The sequence below is a fragment of the Lepisosteus platostomus genome, chromosome 2 (genome assembly GCF_059453375.1).
Source record: "Lepisosteus platostomus isolate fLepPlt1 chromosome 2, fLepPlt1.hap1, whole genome shotgun sequence".
In the NCBI taxonomy this organism is placed as follows: domain Eukaryota; kingdom Metazoa; phylum Chordata; class Actinopteri; order Semionotiformes; family Lepisosteidae; genus Lepisosteus; species Lepisosteus platostomus.
This window is the reverse complement of record NC_142612.1, coordinates 28,353,271-28,377,317: the sequence shown is the minus strand read 5'-3', so window position 1 is coordinate 28,377,317 and position 24,047 is coordinate 28,353,271. Positions and strand designations below refer to the sequence as shown.

General features: G+C 36.4%; 1 protein-coding gene across 1 annotated transcript in view; it reads left to right on the top strand.

The window, feature by feature from the left end:
* The window catches only part of abcc4 (ATP binding cassette subfamily C member 4 (PEL blood group)), an 83,741-nt gene that overhangs the window by 41,925 nt on the left and 17,769 nt on the right, over positions 1–24,047 (top strand). Inside the window, exons 20-26 of the mRNA XM_088603653.1 lie at positions 5,025–5,104; positions 14,976–15,126; positions 16,752–16,871; positions 17,366–17,476; positions 18,837–18,937; positions 20,337–20,528; positions 23,210–23,365. Of these exons, the coding sequence (XP_088459779.1) occupies positions 5,025–5,104; positions 14,976–15,126; positions 16,752–16,871; positions 17,366–17,476; positions 18,837–18,937; positions 20,337–20,528; positions 23,210–23,365 (911 nt within the window). The remainder of the gene's footprint in view (positions 1–5,024; positions 5,105–14,975; positions 15,127–16,751; positions 16,872–17,365; positions 17,477–18,836; positions 18,938–20,336; positions 20,529–23,209; positions 23,366–24,047) is intronic.

Genomic DNA, 24,047 nt, shown 5'->3' with positions numbered 1-24,047 from the left:
ATTACAACTACAGTAACAACTGCAGTTGTAATGTAGGACAATGATTATCTTTGAATTTGGTTCATTATAAAAATGTCTGTATTATTTATGCATACCATCCACATGGAGAATTGTTAAGATTAAGAGTTTATCATAATTAAAAAGTAGGCATTATAAATAAAATGACAATTCATTTAATTGTACCTACAAGGCAGCAATGTCTCTTTGGTATAAAAACTGCCATTGTTCCAGCCCTGCATTTCTAGCATTGTGTTTGCCACAAACCCAAAATAACCATATTTCAGAGCTAAAGCTAAAGGCCTTTTATGACACTTGGAATTTTCCTTTCTCATCCATTGATTAATTACCTGGATAATCTTCTGAGTTTTTAAGTGGGCAAGATGGGCTCCCATTGATATTCTCCCTATTTTTTATACCATTTCTTTTATAATTATTGTTTAAAATATTTTGAAATATTAACAAAATATTTTTAGTTCTACATGTCTTTGTTGAATATCTGGTTATAAAATTATCGAAAGATGTAAGTTAAAATAAAATTCATATATGAAAAAGGACTATGTACATGGAGTATAGAAGACATGACTCCCCACTGCTCTGTGGTTAGACAGTTTAATTGCATAAAAGAAAAAAAAAAGATTGGAGGGACCTCAACCAGGCACCATAAATAATCGATTTATAATGTATTAGTATTGACAGCAAGGTGCACTCTGTGGGGAATTAGAGCAATGTCTGTTGGGATCCAGGAAACACAGGTGAGTGCCTCTGACTCCTACTGTCCACGTCCTCCCTCAATCGGCCTTTGTGATTAAACCAGAATAAAAAATTCTGGGAGCTATTTTGCAGGGTGCTGGCAAATCAGCATCCCGATGGCGAGTGGTTCAAGCTATTGGAATTGGCAACATGTAGTGCGTCTCTGCGAGCCTCAAAGTGTATCAAGATCTTTGCTGCGAACTGCATTTTGGACAGAATTTGTTAAAGAAAGATCCCACTGTTAATTTTATAAACCTTATATCATGTAACGTAGGTGTTTAATTTGATGACCCAAGGAGCAACCAAAGCCAGGCGGATCTGGTATTTCTTTTTACAAAAAAATGGTGCAAATCACACTTGGACACAGAGTCCGTGAAAAATTCTTAAATACTAAAGCAGAAGAGCTTCTGAAATGTCTATATAGCATCCATATCAAACATAATACATTTGTTGCTGATCAGTGCTGATGGAAACCATATTCGTAAGATTTTTCCCTTGCGGGCATTTTCATACTGTAAGACCCTTTGTGTAACTGCATATCTGTAATGTATATCACAGGCATATTTTGTCAGACAGGTGAACAAAGCATTTATGTTTCTTGGCACAGATTTTATGAATGTGTATCCTAAGAGAAAACGGAATAAGAGCTATGAATGTTATACAATGTAACTTGGAGGCAGGGAGACCATGAAAAACATAATTTGAGTAGATTGGAAGAATTTTGTGTTTAAATACCAGAGAGCAAAGTGCTATACTGGGTGAAAATGATGTATTGTTGACAACCTTAAAAATACTTACAGAAAAGGAAGATTGTAACTTTAAAGTCCACAATACATTTGAACCATGGTTAACAGAATCATTTCTTGGCAGTTTAAAACCCAAACCTTAAAAATAAAATAAAATTTAAATTCAAGTGAAGTGCATCTTGCTGTGAAGTGACAGAATTGAATATTTTCAGTGTTTAATGGAATATATAGAAGAAGTAGTGATGAAGAGGGTTTTACATTTAATCAGGAAAGCTATCTAAACAGTTGAGATTAATTGATAACATACCCGATACTTTTTTTGAAACATACAGAATTCAGTAGTACAGTACTATTATAATGGTACTATACTTATCTGTGAAATCCTGCTGTTAATCGAGTTAGTCTTAATGTCTGATCATACTGGTTTCCTGGACACCTGTTTTTTTTTAACAATACAACTTGCAGTACCTTCATATCTGTCCCAGTGGAGGCAGTCTTCTAACACTCTTGTGGTTATATGGAAATGATCTGATGGCGTGATGTGAGTTGAAAGACTCTCTTGATTGTTTGACATACTGATCTTGGTGGTTTTGGGGGACATTTTGAAGAGTCAGTAAGTAGATGCCATCAGGAAACACTAAGCTGCTTATACAGTTTAAAGACCGTAATTACAGGGGCCTCCACTGAGTGATGTACTATGATCTTCAAGGTGGCAACAGCGCCAACTCAGGAATATAACTTTGAGGCCGCTGCCTTGACAACACATTGTAACAGTCAACAGTTTTTTTTATGTCAGTTGACTTTTATCATTGAACTTCTTGACATGCTTACTGCCATATCTAAATTTCCAGAACGTCAGATTTGCCACATAATGCAAGCATCTGCTCACAGACTTTTTAAGGCAGCACGTTTCTTAAGAAAAAAGTCAGTACCTGTCCCTTCTTATCAGTATATTATCTAAGTATTTATAATATATGTGTGTGTGATACTTTTTTGGCTGTATGATAAGGAAACAAGCTGTAAACCTAATGACTCTATCGTATAATCTTAGCATCGTAAAAGTAATAAAAAAGACATTAAGGTTATGTCAAAATAATGGCAGCACACCTTAAATTTATATAGTGTAATTTTGATAGCAGGAGTGTTCTAAAGTAATACTGATAACCTGCCCTTTTCGTCTCCAACAATTCATGTAACTTCTCCGTCTTGGCATGTTATGTGTCTTGGCAATCGTTTTAGTGTCTTCACTAGAAAACAAAAGATGTAAGTAGTACGGTGGCTGGAGTAGGAAACATACATTGCTGAATGAAAACAACAAACACATTTCCTTTTCTGATCTTTGAGAAACATGAAATTACAGTATGTTTGTGGTGTTGTTCTCAAATTGTTTGTACTTCTGTAGTAGCATGATTTTAAATATCACATTCCCATCCATGAAACTGAAATCCCAACTTGAAAGTAAAGCAATTTCTTTCTCGGATTGAAGAGGCAAAACTAGTGTATCATTTTAATTGAATAATAAAAGCATCTTCAAATCACATAGCTAAATTTATTTTTAAATAGGTTTATAATAAACGGATCACTGATATCTATAGATATTTCTATTGACAAAAAATACCAGTGTGTTCATTCTTTGCTTGCGAACCTGCATACGTGTTTTTTTTAAATAGTTCCCAATTCACTTTTTAGTAATTTGTTGTCAGGATGAAGTTTTAGATTAGCAGACAGGAGCAGTTTCATCAGGCATCAGAAGAGCTAATTCTCACCACTATGAAAGCATAGCTTTACCCAAACCTGACCGCTGAGCAGTGGTGTGGTGGATCTCCCCAGGGTGTCACTGCTGAGTCATTCCAAATTACGCTCCAATGCACTGTGGCTTTGTGATGTGGGTTGAGGAGAGTTTGAGACTACAGTGATTCTACTAAACCAGTTTCACATGTATCCTTTCCACCATCCCCAGAGGTGACTGGCGAGCAAGTTAGCTTCACGTAGCAACTTGTTTCCATGGTTCATATGCTCATTAGTAAACCACATTCTATATCGTGAGTTTTTTCGGGGAAACCTTAACATTTACTTGCCCTCAAAAGATGGAGAAAACCATAAATACACTCGGTCTACAACTGAAGCAGTCTTACAGGCTGAAAGATATCAGAACCTGTCTTGCGTGCATACTTTGCTCACTGTGGCTTTGGGCACTGTGATTAGGACCCAAGTGGTAAACATTTCAGTGCAGGTGTGGTATAATCTTATGTGCTTTTGGATCTGGATTAAAACAAAGTTTCTAAAGGACACACAATAAAGTGCCGATGGAACACCTGCAAAACCAAAAGTGGATAATGAACACCTGAGCACATTCTAGCTAACCCAATTAAACTCATTGACATAGCCAGTTATAAAAGAATGGTAGGTATTGAGGTTTTGGTCCCTTATTGTCTTCACACAAAAGGTTTTCAGATGTATTCAGTTCACAGTAGGGCAGGCTATGTATAATAAAAGGAGTTTAATGAATCATTGTTTAATTTAGATATGGCTCACTGTTTGACCATTCGATAGGCCTGAATGTATACATACAATTCCTGTGACAACCACTTAGGCAAGTGTGATTAATTCCCATTGAATTGATTAATTATTTTGAGAATAAAAACCCTGCAAATGATAAATTTAGTGATTAAGTTGAATTTGTGGAGTTGCAACTGTGGACAGTGTAATTATATCATACTGTAAATACAAAGGCAGGAGAAGTAAAAAAAAAACTTACACAAACGACCTTTAGATAGCTATGCAGCTCTGCTGAACTGTAGTTCCCCGCATTGTACAGTACCTAAGGCAGGGGGCTCATTACTCCAGTTCTGGAGGGCCAGAGGGTTTCTGGACTTCATTTCAACTTAGCCTTTAATTAACTAATTGAACTCATTATTTGTGCATTGAACAAGTTGAAGCCTTTCTTTGTTCTTAAGAAGCTAGAGATGTGCAGAGACCTATTAAACCTGCTGGACAGGAAGTTCCTACTTGAGGAATTTGAGCACTCCTGTCTTAAGGTCTTATACTTCAATTGTGAATTGCCTGGGTTTCACTGGAGTCCCTAGTAGCAGTCAACCTGTGAAATGTCATGGGCAGATATCCTCCATTAGCATTTTCTACCCATATCTTTTAGAATCCAGTAAAACCTCTTGATCAAATATCATTCTCTAATAGAAGGATGCAATGTCTAAGCTATCATTGAAAAATGCAGTGTAAAACATGTAAATGATCTTTTTTTTATGTTGTGATTCTACCATTTGTACGAGCCTTAATATTTTACAATTCTGCACAAGTTGCATGAACACCATTTCACTTTTGCCAGTACATGTTGTGTTCTTATTATACGTGATATTTTTATTAATTTTGAGAACAGCTTGAATAGATGGAAGAAAGATTAATCACAATCCATTACAGCAGTACACTGCTTTAAAAATCTGTGGTGTTCCAAGGTTACAAAAGCACCTGCAGCTTCATTTCATGTATTGGTTTTTGTGTTCTGTCTCTTAGGACGAATCCTAAATAGGTTCTCCAAGGACATTGGTCATTTGGACAGCCAGCTGCCCTTCACGTTTGTGGACTTCGTGCAGGTAAGGCAGCACCTCTGCAGCCTCAATGCTATCTATATGTTGTGAGGCCATTTCATGGATGGCTGGGTCTGCTTTGTGGACATGGCCCTGCAATCTCAAAACAATTACTTCAGGATTACCAGCTCGCCTGACAGAGCAGCAGCACTGGTTTAATAAAAGTGTCAGCACATCAAGAGAGGGTGTGGCTGCAATTTAATAATACACCAAAGCAAAAGTTAGCAGTGCTCTCATTAACTTACATAGGAGAGTCCTAGAGTCCTGCTTCCCTCTGTCCTTTCAGCAGATCCTTGCTCCTTGTCCTGCTGCCCTAGGGCACTCTGGCACACGTCCAGGTAATGTTACAGAAAGCCACCACAGTACAGAAACAATCATCTCTCATGAAAGACCATGAAGATGAGCCAGCTCATGCACCTATTACCACAAAGGAGGGAATGTTTGCAGCACAATCAGAAGTATAGAAGCAGGCGTGGTTCCTTGGTTTGGGTAAAAGAAAAGAACAAAGCCTGGATGAAAATTAATACTTTCTTAACAATAAACGAGTGATGTTTGTGGCAGATACAAATCTCACAGGGAACAAAAGCCTTCTTAAATGATAGAAGCACAAAAGATCATATTCACAGAGGCTTTTTGTGCAGTTTGCCTCTCGATTTTAATCATACACTACATAATGGGTAGAAAAAATAGTCTTACAGAAGGCCACTTTTAAAAAGTTTCAAGTTGAAATCTTAATGGCAATTCTGTCATAGAAGAAACGTGTTTGTATAGTGGTATCAGTTTTCTGATTTAGTAGTAAAATTAACAGATTTAGCTAATATGAATGAATCAGTCTTATGGAATATCTAGTTTTCTTCCCATAATATGGAGATACTACATTTTTTAGGCATTTCAATCGTGTGTTTAATATTCAGTGACCTGGACAGTTTTCCTTAATGTGTATTAGAAAAACATTTACAGTCAATGCCAAATACTTTTTTTACTTCTTAATTTTTAATAGTATTCTGTGGTGTTGCAGCCATAAATGAGAGGGGATCACTAGCAGTTGTGGTTAGGACAATTGGATCTTCCAGACTGATATGTCCTCTGGTATTTGTCCATTAGAGAATATTCTTACATGAGACTGAAAAGATCAGAAGTTCAAGTCCTAGATGTTAGTTATGTTTACAACAGATACAATTTCAGAGATCCGATATCCAATAGCAAATAGATACTTTTTCAATGAAAAGCAGATTTAGAATAAAAGATTGAAAATGGTAATATAATGTTAATTAATTACATTAATCTTCCATGATTAAAAGTGAGAAATCCACATTTTCTAAATTTAAAATTGCCAAGCTGTGTGTTTCTGTACCACCTCTCATCTACAACCTACACAAAAGCACACAGAGAATGAGAACGTGTACTCTCTGACGCACCCACCTTTGGGCCCCTTGTCTCACATGTCAAGCCCTGCTCGGAATTTCTGTGCTGGTTGGCACAGATGTTGCATGAGAACTGTGTGCCTGGCTGACTATTTCCATACTTCTCTTGGCTTGATTGCGTCCACTTGGGGGGAATCCCAGTTGGCTAGTGCCATGACCCAGGCTCGAACCCGTGATCAGAGAGCTCAACCTATGCTTGGGAAGTAGCAATACCAATTGGGCCTCTTGGGAGGTCCTACATTTTCACTGAAACATAATAAAAGTCCCAAAGATAGGGGTAAGGTTAGGATTAGTTAGCACACTTAACTGTGCTCATAACTTTTATTATATAATTGTTCTTGGGGAGAGAATGAACAACACCAGTTTAGGTGTTATCATAAAGTTTTGCTGCTGTAAATTTTTTGGAATTCAGGAATTAAGCATCAGCATCCTAAGTATCGCAACTATGTTCTAAAGAGGGTTTGATCAGTTGAAAAAGACGGTCAATGGAAAATGAGAAATAACTGTTTTAAGAGAGCACAAAAATCATAACCATTCACTGATGAAAGCTATGATTTACTTATGGTACAGTGCCACGCATTTGCTAATTTTCACTTGCTTGTCAAAAACAAAGCAATTTATGCTCTGAATAAAGCTAATTACTTCAACATGTACGATATTTATGACTGCTCATTGTTTATATACAATGTAGTCTTTCCCTCTAAAAGAAAATTCAGTTTTATTATGCAAAGGACAAAGGTTGCATCATTTCAACAAAGTGCTTTTGTTTGTTACCCATTATATTTTTGTTTGCAGGTGCCTTTTGTAGAACAGTCTTTAATTCTTTCAGGAAGGACTATTTTTCCTCTTTTTATAAAGTATTAGCTAGACAGAAAAGCCACTGATCCTTACCATTGTTGTTCATTCTCTGAGGGACATTTCCCAACAGTCATTGTTTAAATGGTTGTCAAGGGGAGTAAAGTGAAGCTTAATAAACAATGTGGTAACTGGTTTATCTCACTCTGTGGGGAAAAGACTTTTCTTTGGGGGATTTGCATTTAAGTAGTGGTCTTTTTTGTTGGGGTTAGCACTTTGCCATTCTGAAGAGCACCAAATATTCTTAATAAGGTGCTTCTCTCAAGTGGGAGAATGTAGTTTCTCCCAAGCAATATTTTTGTTCATTCTAGTTTAGTGGGCATTTACCAGCAATTTAAGACATGGAAAGGTTTTGTTTTTTTCTTGTATTCATTCAAAGTAAGAAATGTCAATTATAACTACCTAGGAAAACTGGAATGAATAGTTGGCTTTTGTGTGTAGTTGACCTTTAAATCCTAGGTTGCCTTTTCTTTTAAAAATGGAGCATTTTAGGATGTGAAGACAACAGACGTAGCGTAAAAGATTTTGATGGACATGAGAGGCTGAATTATAAAAGCTCTTGTTCTAACCACTCTGAAGGCTACTTTGGTTTCTTTGCATATATATCTAAAATGGTTTTCTTTATAAGAAAGTGAGAAATGCAAATGATAGTGAAATGTGAACTTCTAAATGTTGCTTTTTGGGCACAAATGTGGTTATGTGGTCATATTCATGTAGAGCTAATTCTTTCATTGAATTGAAGCACAAAAAATGATGCTGCAAGCTCAGTGTATACTGGTCAGTTACTAAGGCAGTAGTATTATGGAACTGAAAGTGACTGTAAGTCTGAATAATAGAACATTGTTTTAGTTTACAGGGTAAGCGGAAAAAAGGCAACAGGCACAGAGTTCTAAAGTTTTGTATTTAAAAATATTATATTATATGTGCATATACATACATAAAAAGTTGCATTTTTGCTCAGTCTGATGCACAAAGGTTCATGGTTCCCCTAAAGACATGCCAAGTGAGGCTCTTCAGTAGTCAGGAGTGTTTTCATGTGAATGAGGAGAAAAGGGGAAGTGGGCTGACTAAGATGCTAGTAACAGCACTAGCAGTCATGTGCCTACAAGCCCCGTGTGAAAACCTTCAAAGCCTGTGTGGTCTCATGGCATTGTGGTCCAGTAAATATTTCACATAGCTCATCATGGCTCTCATATTCACAGGATCACCTCGTGAATGACTGACCCAACATCAGTTTCTTTTTTCTTTAGAAAAAAAATGAGATCCGATTGACTTGCATGGGAAATTATCACTGCTGTGCGGCAGCAACAAGTTGTTCCATGGAGGTTATTTAAACTATTTTGGTATATGTAAGTGACCAGTTAGGAATGGTTTGCACCAAATGTGTGATACTAATTCTATCATGTATCAGATCTGAATGATTTCTTCAGAGCTTGCCCTTCTTATTCTAGTGTGTCCTAAGCCTTAAGCAGAAGTCTTTTTGTGTGTGTACTCATGTGAGTGTGAGGGTAATTGTGAGCTTGGAAGTGAAAGCATGTGAATGTTCTTGCAGCTGGTCTATGGAGAGGGAGTAGTGATTTATAGAGGAGAGAGTGAATTTCAAAGCCTTTCTTTTTTAAGGAAAAAAATCAACAGCTTGACTGAGCTCAAATAACTGACTTTTCTTACCTTTTCTTTGGACACAAAGGCTTAATCCTTAGACTACTTGAGCCACCAATGTAGACAGTGACTGAGACCACCACGGAATGTGTCAGTCCCTCCTCACCACACACAAAACACATTGACTGCAGCTTTATGAAGTGAAAATGCCAAAGAAAGGGAAAATGTGAAGGAGGTGTCCACAGTCATTTCTCTGAAAGAATAGCTGCTGCATCTGGTTATTTGGAACAAAAAGGCCTTAAGACAAGGATAATAACATGGGTCACTCGCATTCTTGCATTCTAAAAAGTGGAACTGCCTTTCCTCGTTTCAGTACCACTGACCCTTACATTTTATTGTACTGCTCTGTCAGGGAAAGTGTGTTGAAAAAATTCCAGCGATTATGTTCTACAGAATCTTTGTTTTTTTTTTGTTATTGCAGCGTCTGTTCTTCATTCAGAAACCCTGCACACAGTTGCTAGTTTAAGAAAAGAAAAAGATTTCTGTTGATACTCGAACATCTAATTGTCCAAGACATATTTATGCATAATTGTGGAACAACAGTTGTTATCAACGTCGAGCACAAATATTCCAATTTTCTTCAATTTTCTAATTTTATATGGACATCAAAGTTCAGATAGTATCACTTGCAAAATGAAGCAATTAAGGTAGTCAAGATATGAATGGTGTATGGGCAGTGGTTAAACCACTGAATCGCATGTTTGCAGTAGTTTTCTGTTCTTAGCGGAAAGCAATTAGAGGTCATGCTTTATTTCAACTGTTTATATACAAAGGCTTTTTTCACTTGATTTTCAGCGTGCTTTAGATTTGGAAGTTTTTTCTGCTTTATTTTTTATGAGATTGGGAGTGTGGGTTTTTGTTGGGGCTGGGTAACTTGTTTATTTGTAATCAGGCTCATCTGTATGTATAGTGGGTGGGACAAAGTTCTGTGATTCGGACATGATAACTGGCAGACCAGGCAAATTGATCAGATCAAACAAGAGCATGGCGACAGAAGCCCTCTAGAGACTTGGCTCAAATATAATTAATCCTGCTTGGTTTATTTGCCTCAGATGACCTGTGTTGTCAGAAATCATGCAAACTTCATGTTTTGAATTTGAAAAGATTTGAACAAATTAAGAAGGGAGTTTAAAATCTAAATACAAATGTTAGGTACTTTGGTTATTAAAATACAGTTAGAAGATCAGAGTGGAAATCTAGAAGCAAGTTAAAGCAAGTTATTTTTCCTAAAATATTTATTGAACGTAAAAACAATTACAAATGATAGGAGGCCATTCTGCCCATCAAAGTACATTTGGTGGTCAGTAGTTTGATCCAAAGATCTTATACAGGCTTTTCTTGAAAGAAGCCAAAGTATTGGTCACATGGTAGCTTGTCTCATACTCTCACAACCTTTTAGTTAAAGAAGTGTCTCCTATTCTTGATTTTAAATACTCTTCTACACAGTTTCCACTCGTGCCCTGTGGTCTGCAAATTTCTGATACAGTGACCATAATCTATAAACAACAACATGAACTAATGCACATTAGGTTGGACATTGGAAAACACTGTGTGCAGAGAGGCTGGGAGAGTAAAACATACTGTTTGTTTATGTGTCTTCCCTCTAACTCCTGTGTTAATATTGTTAACATCTCTCAGCAGGCTGAGTGTTCTATGATGTTCTACAGGAATTGTGATGGCAGCTCATAGGTTTAAAACATTTACGTTAATTAGAATGAAGCTGTGTTCAGAGAAACCAGAATATTTACTATACAAGCACTCCCAGCATCAGAAGCAAATGGTTGATGTGCCAGGTAAATATAAAAAATAGCTTTCATAAATATATCCATTCCCTTGAAACAGTGGTTATTTAAAAAACAAGAAACAAAGTGCTATAAGTTTCATGTTATGTTTATTTTAATGTTAGGTTTTAAATAGAAACCTTACTACTAATAGCAAGTAGAGCAACGTGCATTCTTAACCTTGAGCTTTTTAAGGCTCCTGTTCCCTATGAGCTCTCTGAATGCTTCTTTCCAAGTTCACTCTGCCACTGTTCCACTGGTCAGTTGTGTGCAATCTGAACTTGCCTAGCACGTACAGTACGTGATTCCACATCCTCTAAGTGGCTGTCGTTCTGCTTATTTAAGGATAAGTCTCATTCATTTCAGTCCAGCTGTAAAATAAAACCTTGAAAGTGAACAGATGTTTTCTCTGTAGTATAAAATCCAGTAACACAGAGCTGCTGAGTTATAGCTTGGGCATGAATTTAACATTAAGAGCAGGAGATGAATGGAGTAAATCTGATCCTTTGTCTCTGGGGTGAATCAATGACTCAAATGTGAGTATTGCTTCATCAGGATTTAAGTATATAACATGCTTTCTCCAAATACATTGCAGATATATGAGTAGGCATGCTGGTCTAGATGCTATGACCATCTAATTTTTCTAACTGTTCTGCAATACATTTAATACAACCAATATATTTAATTCATTTAGCAATCAATTGAATTAAATATATTGGTTACAAATACAAAATAGATGGTCTTGTTAGCCTTTAGAAATAATGTTATGAATTCCTGTTCCCTTTTGATTTCTTTATTAAGTTATGAGTGGTAAAAGCTCAGATCGGAACATCATTTAGTCTGGTGACGCTGACATAAATAATGTTAAAGTTTGCTAACATAAACAGTGGCAAATAGTAGCTTGTTTGCCAAGCTTTTGTTGAAATAGCAAGGCCATTATGTGAAAAATGTTGTATTTCTTGGTGCTTTTAGTTAATTATTTATGCTTTTTAAATTAGACTTGCTAATGAACTGAATAAATTTGGATATTATTAGTCAGTTGAGGTGCATTTCTTTTATTCATTCAAAATATACAGTGATTTAATATTTTAGGGGAAGTGATTTGGCTTCAAGAAAAAAAAATACTTGTTTTGTAGAGAAAGTTTCAGAAGAACCCCTACAGCTTTTTGAATCTCGTTCTTTCTAGTACAGGTTTCTGTAAAATTAATTCTAACGGTTAATCTTCAGCTGTTATAACATTGCAGTGCTATTGTACTGTATATAAATGTGAAGTAGAATGATACAGTGGTGAATCTTTTTTGTATCTTTTGGAAAACATTTGCCTGTTTTGCCCATTCAGCCCTCATCATTTAGTCTAGGAACCTGCCTGCATTCTACAAATATAATTTTGTGTGCTTTGGACGTCCTGTACGTTTGGATCCATTGTGCTGTGTAATTTCTACTTGATGGTTGATGGTGTGTGCTATACAGCAGCAGTTGTGTAGATGGTAATACCCCCTTATCTAAACTATAAATGAAATTGAGTTGGTTTTCATTAGAAATGATATTGCAAGTGATCATGCTTAAACATGTGGTTAAGAGCTTGATAACATCAGCAATTAGGGTGCTAAATTAAATTTTATTTCTGAATCCTGTACAGAAACCAGCAAACGTACATGGCTGATACATCTGATTCTTTGTTGCCTTACAAGGGGGTTGGATGACAGTGTCAGACTGTCTTTGATCTTAAGGTGCTGGGCTTCTGTTTCTTGTGGAATTAGAACATAAGAGAGGCTACAGATGAAAGGATGCTACTCCCTCCTCCACATCTTGCTCAAGCTGTTCCACTGTTAGCTTATTGATCCAAAGATCTTGTCCATCCGTTTAAGGGATCCTTAATAAATTGGCTTTAACTGCAAGGCTGGGTCATTGGTTCCAGACCTTCGTTTGTGTAGTGCTTCCTGATTTCAGTCATAAGTACTCTTAATTTCCTGTGTTAATTAAACTGGTAGACTTTGCCATCATCTTTTAAGAATTTCAATGCTACAGTACTATCACTATTTCTCTAATGTATTTTATTTACTTTACATACATACATCTATTTCTTGTCTATCTATACATATATCTATTTAGATATTTTTATATCTAGTTTGGGATAAATGCTTTATCCCGTACAGGATCACAGTGGAGACGAAGCCTATCCCAGCAAGCTTTGGGTGCAAAGTGGGATACACCCTGGCCTGGACACCAGTTAACTGCAGGGCAGACACAGACACAAACGCATACACTCAACCAGGGCCAATTTTTCCCAGCAGCCAATTAACCTACCAGTATGCCTTTGGACTGTTGGAGGAAACTGGAGCACCTAGCGGAAACCCAGGCAAACACAGGGAGAACATACAAACTCCATGCAGATAGCAGCCCATGAATTGAGTCCAGTACCTCAGCACTGTGAGACAGCAGTGCTAATCACTGCATTGCTATGCTGCTCATTTTTTTTATTTACAGTACCTTATATGTTCTGGTACAGTGAATTCTAAACTCATAGTCTCTACTCATAATTTTTTGTTACGACCAATAAGTACAAATCAGTTCTACCCTCTTGTCACCATTAAACAAATTGACAGTGTTTGACTTTATTTTGAAGAAGCAAAAATATTGGGAAAGCTGGTTAACTGGTGTCTCTTGTTGTTCAGGTGTTTGTTGTTGGATAATTAGGCACTCATAACCAAACTATAAACCTGTTTTGTGTAGTCAAAGGCCAGAATGCAAACAAAAGATAATTGCTTAAAACAAATGTAAGACAGAAACATAATGTAGAATTTGGGTAGTCTAAATTGGAAATTTGGAATATAATAAAAAAGAAAGAAATCACATGTATAATCACCAGCCAACCAAACTCAGAAAAATATCTGCAGGTGATGACAGAAATGCCATCAGGGCTGTTAAACCAAACCTAAAACAGCAAAGCGCAATGTTGAAACTTTGATACCATTTGTGTTAAAAAATAACATGCAAGCAATAGAGAATTGGGTCCACAATGTGTATTGTTTAGATTTTTAGTTGAATGTGGTTATAATATTACAGTTATAAGTGATCGCATGGGCAGTTTCCAACATCTGGTCATAAAATCTTCATAAAACTCTGGGATATCTTGTTTGTTGCAAAACTCATGTCTATTTATCAAATAGAAACATCAGTGACTGAAGAGTCACTGTGTTATGTGGAAATGCAGTTGACTACCCTGATTTTCTCAGAGAGTTCATTTATCCATTAGTGTTTATATTTAAGATATTAATTTGTCGACTGATGTGGGAGATACAGGGATTTCTTTATAGATATGAACTGTCAGTGGTCAGTGAAAATTAATATCTTACTTTTAAACTATAGATGACATCTTGTGCTATGCAGTAGTAGGGGAAAGCCTCCAGTTTTGTATCTGTAAGTTGACAGCAATTAGGCAGTGTGATGTACTTGTTTACAAGAAGTACATGTCAATGTGTTGTGTGGTAGAAGTGCCTGTGGTTTTCTAATGCAGTTAGAAATCGCAGTCTGTCATACCATGTCAAGTAGTGATTGCTCCTCAGAATGGTTATGACCAATTGCCAAGGGCCTCAAACTAGTTGAATGTGGCTCTGAGGAAAGCTGCCACCAGAAAGCCTGAAGGAAAGGGCTTACAGTGGTTTCAGACAATCAAATCAAGAAAGGAGACAGAACACATAGCTACTGCAGGATATCCTATCATCTTTTCAAAAGTAACCTAATAGTATACTCATGTTTCTTGTTTTGATATTGACATAAGCTTTTGAGCAGAGATACTGAACCCACCTGCTTGATTTATGTACATTGCTTTGAAGATTTCACTGTCCAGGTTTTCATTAAAAAAAGTTACAGTTTACTCGAAGAAAAGGTTTTGATCCATTTTGTGAATTACGTTTATATTTCTACTGTTGTGTTACTTGTGGTGCCTCTTTTTGAGTAACATTTATATGGTTGTGCATTTTTTATTTGTAGTTAGTTAATTGGAAGTTGGCAATGATCAGGAACATTTTGTCACGTTTTAAAATTGTCCTTTTTAAAATTAAAAACCCGTTCCTGAAGTGCCTTGAAGATCAGATTAATCTATTTTATATGAATTTTTTTAATTGACAGAATTTGCTTTTTTCCCCCCCTAAACAGACGTTCCTGCAGATACTTGGTGTTGTTTCTGTGGCAGTCGCTGTGATTCCATGGGTTATAATTCCCATTATTCCCCTCTTCATTGTCTTCATATTTCTGAGGCGATATTTCCTGCAGACCTCTCGAGACATAAAGCGCTTGGAATCAACCAGTAGGTTTCAATTCTTATTAATATATATACTGTATTTTGTTGTGGAATGTGTTGATCATTAACCCAAAGAGATATATGTTTAACCGAATGCTGGCAATGCAAATTTTTAGACCTTTTGCAAGTTCCCAATGAATAAACAGTTGGGAAAACAAAGCAGTAAATGCCAGCAGGCAAAAAAAGGACCACGTTGATCCACCTCGGGGCCAAGGCCACTAGCCCCAGTGGATGAAGGGAGTCATGGGTGGACATGCCACTCAAGCAAAACAATGGTGTTAAGTTTCTGTTCTATTAGAAACCCAGCCTTTTCTTATTCATTTAATTTCATTGTACATAATCAGAATAGTAAAGGAATGTGAAAGAGAAAAGGATTTTTTTTTCTCCCTGTAGTGCTGTTGCTTGGTAAAAATGCTACAGTGTTGATTAATGATATACATCTGTCAATTAGAAGTGAAGCTTTAGTATTGCAATCATCAAACCCAATCTATGAAAGCATGAAACAATTTAGTTATTTTATACCAAGGAAAATATTTTAGCAAATGACAGGCTAAAAGAAGATAAACTATAGATTTTAATTTGGGTATGGTCATCAGAGTCAATTAAAAAGTTACTGACCTTGAAATTCACTCAGTTTCTACACTGGGTTTAGGTTAGAAAATGGAAAAATATATTTTTTGGTGATTCTCTTCCACTTTATGATGAGGTCAACCAACTATAAATGTATTACCAACTCTTTCCTCTTTTTGGCTGTAATGTATTTTAATTTTGGATAGAATGGTGGTCTGACAGTTAGCAATGCTGACTCACAGGCCTTGGTCCAATTACCTCCTAATTGCTAAAGACATGCTGTCTAGGTTAACTGGTGTCTCTAAATTGTCCCCGTGTGTGCCCTGTGAATGAGTGGTGTCCCATTCCAAACTTCCTATATTTCTAGGATAGGGTCACAGCAACCCAGGGCCTTACTAGGAATATGTGGCTTTCTTATAATGGATAGATGGTTCTTAAATTCTTGCTTCAAAATATAGTAATTATATTCCCAGAAATGGAGCAACATTTTTTGTTACATTCCTTGCATATCAGGCCCTGCATTATCTAGAAGAAAAAATCCTTCTTTTTTTAAAGATTTTGACCTTGTGAGGCACTTAAGAATTCCCGTTCTGTGTTATATTGTTTGTAAAAGGTGTTACTAGAGTCATGAAGGAAATTCTGGCCTTTACAGACATATAAACTTTGCATTATGCAGGTGAAGATACAGTACATTGTGTGACAGTAAATTGTTTATTCAGTGTTGCATATGTTATTTGCACTCTCTTAAAGACTTAAGATTCTCTTTATCTACAAAGCTAGAAGCAAACTGTTCCTTCCATCAAATTAATTGTACAAACAGCTGTTTCAATATACTTTTTTGCTTCAGGAAAAAAATGTTGAAACATTTATTTGCACAAGGTGTTCTTAATTTCTGTCCAAGTTTGAGGTTCTTTTAGATAATTTTACAATTATGGGTTTTTTCGTCTTAAGGACAGGCATTAATGTGGTGTTTAGTTATTACAGAAAAATGCAAATGCCTGGAAGTATGAGCACAAGGAGGTGAAGGATGTTTTGAAACATCTTTTCTTTTTCTGCTTTAGCACGAAGTCCTGTCTTTTCCCATCTGTCCTCCTCTCTCCAAGGACTGTGGACCATTCGTGCATTTAAGGCAGAAGAAAGATTTCAGAAAATATTTGATGAGCATCAAGATCTCCATTCAGGTTGATATTTCTAAAATCAGTTTAAAGGACTTATCTTAACACTTTGACAAAAAAAACATATCTAACATTAATATAAAAGAATAATATATATGAACATTAGTTTTTTAATCTCATGTTTAAGAATCTGAAAACATTAAAACAATTGAAAATTGGGTAGGTTTTAATGTTTTAGAGTTTAAGAATTCGTGAGTCTTTGCATTTTAAGTCGGATGCATAACACAAATGATTAGATCAGACACATTGACAAATTAAGATTTAGTTAAACGAAAAACATTACAAAAACCCGTGGCACAGTAAAGGTATACATTTGTGTATTTTATCCAAATATTGGTTGTATTATTTTATAAACATATAGCAAGACCACTGTTTAACAATTGAAGGAAAAGAAACTAAGGTGTCTCGTTTTTTTAAACATCAGAACAGAATTAGGTATGAATGGACTGAAAAAATACATCCTGTTTAAGCAACTAGCTAAATATTCTTGGTTGTTTCAGAGGCCTGGTTTTTATTCCTGACCACATCCCGATGGTTCGCTGTCCGGTTAGATGGAATTTGTGCAATTTTTGTCACAATCGTTGCCTTTGGGTCTCTCTTTCTCAGGAATGGTAAGTAGTATGAAGCTTCATCAATGGATGATGAGGAGGTTTGCTTTACAGTGCATCAGATATAGCCAGCTCCATCACTCAAGTGCTACGGGAGCCTCTTGTTTTATTACTTCTCGGAAATAAGGCCTCGAATTACCATCCCTGAAGTAGACACTTCCAAGGCATTGTCCAGGTTGTGCAGTGGTTTCACAAGAGCCTCATGTTTATTTCACTGTTCATAGATGTACTGGTACTAAAGCTCTTGAGAAAATAATCGCTGTAATACCATACCAAGGACCACAGCAATTTATCTTTATGACTGAGCCTGGGTATATAGTAAATGATGATTTATAGAGACCTATAAACTCATAGAGATTACTGTCCCTGCTCTGACTCTGAGTGTCCAGGTCTTAAAATGTTACCTATAATAGAGACTATGTTTATCCTTCATGACTAAGCCATGAAAGGACAGTCATTATTTCAACAGAGCTCATTCTGTGGAAGGTAGCTGAGCTTTGTAAAAACTATAGAAAAGGGTTTTGCTTGTATCTTCATTCCCTAATTTTAGAGACATATTTGTGATTTTAGCTGAAATTCTGATTTGTTCTTGATATTTTGAACCTCAAAGTCATGGAAATTGTTGTCAGGTCTGCCTTTTGTTCCTTGTCAATTGGGTGAATTTGGACATAAATATATTAATCACTCCATTAGTCAGAAATGTTAAGTGCTTGTCAGAGTTCTGGAGCCAAGGTTTAGGAATTTCACTTTTTCTCAGGCACTGATGCAAATAAAGCTCCTTAAAATGACCATACTTTATAGTTTTATACTTTGCTGAAAGGAAGCAGGAATAGCAGAAATGCATAGAATTGCAATTCACTTGTTGGTGGTAATTAGCCTACCCTCATGATTTGCTCCTAAATAAAATGACTTCTACAGTTTGTTTATGCAGAGGGAAAGTGTCATCCTCTAAAGAACGCTGCAATAGGTTCCCACAGTCATTAGGGGCCAAAGCAGGATGTATACTATACATTCTCAATCAACAGTAGGCAATCAATCAGTGACCCCGTCACAGTGCATTAAACTAAATATTTTCTGAAAAGCTATTAATTAGCCATTTTGAGCAGCCTGCACTCTTATAAAGATATTGCTTTTGTTGTTTATTAATATACAGTATTTCTTTCAATGCATCCAATTCAATAGGAGAACTTAATGTATTAGAAGGGGTGTGTATAAAGTAAATTTCTAGATTGTTTTTGTAGACAATATGGCAAGCTCACTCAAATTCAGAGTCAGATTTGGATAGTTACACAGTACTCCTTTGGGACAGGGAGCAGTTTATATACATTATGTTGGCTTGTTCTTGTTTTTCTCTACCCTCTAGACTTGGAGGCTGGGGATGTTGGTTTGGCGCTGTCGTACGCTGTCACTCTGATGGGAATGTTTCAGTGGGGAGTGCGGCAGAGTGCTGAAGTTGAGAATCTGGTAAACCATAGCAGCTAATTCTAGCCACTTACAATAATGCACCAACACCAGTTTCGTCAACGTAATCAGCATCGCAAGGAAATGCACAAGTAGAATCTCAGTCAGCATGCACTCCAGTATTCCTGCTGTCATGACACTGCAACAACATTGATTGGTAGATGGGAATTAAAAGATAGCCTTTATGTCCTTTGTTCAAGAACATTCCTTTTGGTTTTAAGCAAGGTCTAATGTTTGGTATTTCTTTACATGTATATAGAACCATAAATGCCATGCGTTTTCTTCTTTTCACATGGTTACTGTTATCCATCCATCCATTTTCTAATTGATTTATCCAGTACAAGGTTGTCGGGGAGACAGAGTCTATCCTGGCAAACAATAGTCTCTGAACAGGACGCCAATCTATTGTAGGGCACACACAGACAAACGCGCACACACTCATATCTACAGCCAATTTTCCCAGAAGTTAATTAACCTACCCCTATGTGTTTGGACTGTGGAACACAGAGTAAAGCCACACAAACACAGAAAGGACTTACAAACTCCACACAATAGCAACCCAGATCCAGAATTGAACCCAGGGCCCTGGCGCTGTGTTGCAGCAATGTATTTTTTCAATAGCAAATGGACGTATTACTAGCTTGAATGTATTACTTTGGCATATTATGTGTTTCTCTGATCCATTTCAACAAAAAACAGTGAAAAAATAGATAAAATAAATCATAATATGAATCAATATTTAAATCACCAAGCAATGAGAAATTCTATGGAGGTGGGCGCGAACCTGTACATGTAAGAACCTTTTTTAAGAAAACACAAAACTTGGGCCAGTAGCATGAGTGCTATTAAAGCAATAGCTTTTATTTTTTTAACTTGTACCACAGAAACTAGCAGAACACTATACCCTTGCCACTGATATTGTAATACCAATATTTATATCAGTTTCCAAAGCATGAGAATATAGAAGCTGAGCACAGATACACTCCTTTGATGCGTATGCAGTTTGGGCAAAGACTGCCGCCAATGCTTGAGAGATATGCCATGCAACCGTTTAAGTCTACCGCTGTGACTAGTTCTATTATACTGTACCTGGAGTTGCATTTTAGCCCACATGCACCCATGTTATGGAGTGTTCCCTGATGAATCATGTTATAGCTAATTTACGTTATAGAAACTTGTGTGGGAGCAGCAATGACTTCCAGTATTTGGGTGGACCAACATTTAGGCTACTGAACATCAGAACTGTATGAACCTAAAGTAAATCTGCTCAAAAAATCAAAGCTTCCTTTTCCTGGAAGCCATATCTCAATAATATGCTGTGTGAGACTTGGGTGTCTTGAGTTTGTGGCGTTCTGTGCTTCAAAGGCAGCAGTCAGAATAATGGCTCTCTGACCATTCTCAGATGACATCGGTGGAGCGAGTTCTGGAGTACACCGAGCTGGAGAGTGAAGCTCCGTGGATCACACAAAAACGGCCGCCCCCCGACTGGCCAAGGCAAGGAAAGATCTCCTTTGAGGGAGTCAGCTTTTCCTACAGCAGTGACGGGCCTGTTGTTCTGAAGAATATGAAGGCAGTTTTCGAATCAAATGAAAAGGTGAGATTCAGATTTCTAACAATTCTATTTGAATAATCCACTGTTTAATCAGGTTATAGATCTGGCAAATAGTGAAAAACAATTTTTGACTTAGTTAATCTGTACTGTGTAATTTGTGGTTTGTTCTTTAATTTGGGTATATGCTGATTTAGCTGAAACATTTAGCAAAATTATGCTGAAGGTATCAACACATTTGAGCAAAAATTCCTACAGTTTGACTTTTCATATTTTATTTGGCCATTTTACGTTTATATTCTCACTGTGAAACTGCTTTGTAAACACTCTTTTAGCCTGTTACATGACTGATAGAACATCATTGGCTGAATATATTCACTTGACCATTTTCTGACAGTTTTTTCAAAATAACAGAATAATTTCAAAATAATTAGAGAAAAATGTTCTTTAATTCATTTAAGGTTCATATAATAGCTTCTTTCTTTCTTATTAATGTCAATAGAATCCAATTGTTTATCCTGTCAGTTTGCAATTTTTCCACAGAATAAGTATTAGTGTTAGTAATTAAGCACATCCATTTGGTCCATATTTGAATATATTCTATCCAAAAGCCATGTTCACTGTTATAAATCCAAGATGCAATTCCTCTTCTATACAGTGTATTCAAGTTGAACGTGAAAATTATGGATTTCACAATTAAAGTAAAGGTAAATGAAAAGACTGTTCTTGAATCTTTCTGTAGCCTATAGGAATACACTTCATTTATAGCAGTAAATCAGAAGGTATTGTGTGTTCTGACAGGTCTTTCCACACACTTTAAGTGGAACAAACATCTGCCACTCAGTGGCTTTTACATCTAAGTGAAATGCACATACCTGTGGACTAATAGAAACACTCAGACAATGACACAAACCAGTTTAGCCTGCCAAAGGGTGAAAGAGAGATTAAAAGGGTTATGCTAAGTGTTGCCATCACAATACCAGTCTAATGAATCTATTTTTACAGCTTCTGATCTGTCCTTAGTTGTATTTATTACCTTTTTTCTCAAGAGACTTCATTTAAATACAAGTTCATCCTTTAAAAATGTATGGTATATTATAAATCGCTATGCAATTAAATTTCATTGGTCACACCTAACATGTTAATATTACAAATGTGGCTTCATTTTCATGGCTGCAAAGCAGTGTTTTGTTCCAATAAGAAGTGCCTCATGGAGAATGTTAAATGTTTAATAAGTAAGTATTCATAAAATAGCAGAATTTTAAGATGCTTTAAAAACATACCGTAAGTAAAATCTGTCAAAGATTCAATTTCAGTTTTTTGTGATGTCAGAAAACTATGTCTATATCTATGTTCTTGATTCCACATATAAACTTGTGGTGATATGTGCTTTATCAGTAGCAAATCCAACAAAATACACTGCTCAGCTTAGTTAGAAGTGACATATAACACATCGGTTTTGCAGTGACAACTGACTGTCCTTTAGCCAGAATAGCCTGGTACAGTGTGTACTAGTCATTCTTTCTTACTCCATCCATTTTCTGGGACACCAGACCATGACAGGGCACACACACAAACACAGTCACATACTGTAGATATACAAACACAGCCACACTAGGGACATTTTTTCCAGGAGACAAATAACTTACTGGTATGTCTTTGGACTGTGGTAGAAAACTGGAGCACCCAGAGAATACCCAGGCAAACGAACTCTATGCATGTAGCACTCCCGGTCTATGCTACTGTGCCACCTTGTTCTTTATGTGTAGCACAATTTGTACAGCACATGTCATTGGTGTTCCTAATTTTAAGTTTAAGAATTTCATCTGTGATCCATGAATCCAATCCATACATCATAGAGTATAGTGTATTTGGAAAATAGAGGTCTGTCTTAAATCTAATGGTGGACTCATCTGTTGAAATGGGGCATTTCATCCACACAGAAATTGAATTATTCATCTGGTCAGTTGTCATATCATTGTAAGTAGAAATAATGAGATGGAAGTGCTAGAGATATAATCTATTACTTTTGAAAAGATCAGAATGGTTTATCCTGCCTTTGACAAAAAAGGAATGTGGAAATGTGAGAAGGATTCTTCAGAGTTTTTAATGCTCTGAGTGTTCTGTGTGCTGTGTGATGGACTGGTGTCCTGTCCCAGTTTCTGTTGGGTTAGGACCCAGCTCGCTGTGATTCTGTATTGGACTAGGCAGTTATTAAAAATGAATTAATGGATAGATAATTGCTCAGATGATAGAATCTTATTACAAAATATCCTGTTTGTGTCAAACGTTTCCTTATTAAAAAAAGGTGAAATTTGCATTGTTGTTTTGATGCTCCTTAAAAAATGTAGAGCCTACATTTTTATTGGTCTGGTCACACATTCTCAATGTGCTTTTGTATTCTGTGTCTTGCATTAAGCTTGACATTTTCTTTAGATCTTCAGTGCTTTTTATACACTGTCAAATTAAGACTTTAGAGAACGATATGTCCTATAGGCATGACCCTTTCTCTCTAAAGATCTTCCTAAAAGCATTGAGAAAAGTTAGTGAAGGTAACATTAAAGATATTTTGATCTGTTTAAATCGTTGATATTTTGCTGGACATAGAAATCAGGGTCAGATAGTTAATGTACGAGTCTGATGATAACCACCTCTTGAGTGCTGTTAACAGGAAGTGAATGGTCTGTGTGCCTGTGAAGTCATGCTACTTTGTCTTGTCCTTGAAGGTTGGGATCGTTGGAAGGACTGGTGCCGGAAAAAGCTCTCTCATCTCTGCTCTGTTCCGACTGGCTGAACCTGAAGGGAATATTCTCATCGACAACATTTTGTCATCTGAAATTGGTCTTCATGATCTACGTCAGAAGATGTCTATAATTCCTCAGGTATTTTTTTTTTGCTCTCTCATTAACCTCTTCTGCCAAAACGTACATCAAGTTTTTCGGTGTAAAATATTCTGAATTAGTTAGGTCCCGGCTAAATTAGTTTTCAGTAACTGGTAAGCAGTGAAAATGGAATGAGAACTGAATACTGTTGTGATACTAAAGAGGGAATAAGAAAGCAGTAGCCAAACTCAACAGGTGAGTTGCACATTGTTGTACGTTGTTGCAGAAGGGAGCTTGCCCCAGTTGAACCGCTTATAGAGATGTGTTTCAGCATTGCTGGTGAATAAACCACTGATGGACTAGCATCCCATCTATGGGGAATCTTGCATTCTCAGTTTGCTTTATACTAGAATATGCTCCATTCCAATGAGCTAGTATAGGACATTGTAGGAAATCTCTAGGTGTTGCAATATATATTACAACTTATACATTTAGAGCTATCATTAATCTGTTAATAATAAGACCATTTGTAACAAATAGCAACACACCATGCAATAAATGAACAGGAGTCTGTATAACAATCTACATCTGAAAGAGGAAAGAAAGGGCAGTTAAATGATTTTAGGCATATTTAAGAATTTTAATAAAGCATGTAAACAACTGGAGGTAATTTGGCCCACCTTGTTCCTTTGATAGTTTAGTAGCAAAGTAATACCAAAATTCTGTCCAGCTCTTTAAGTTT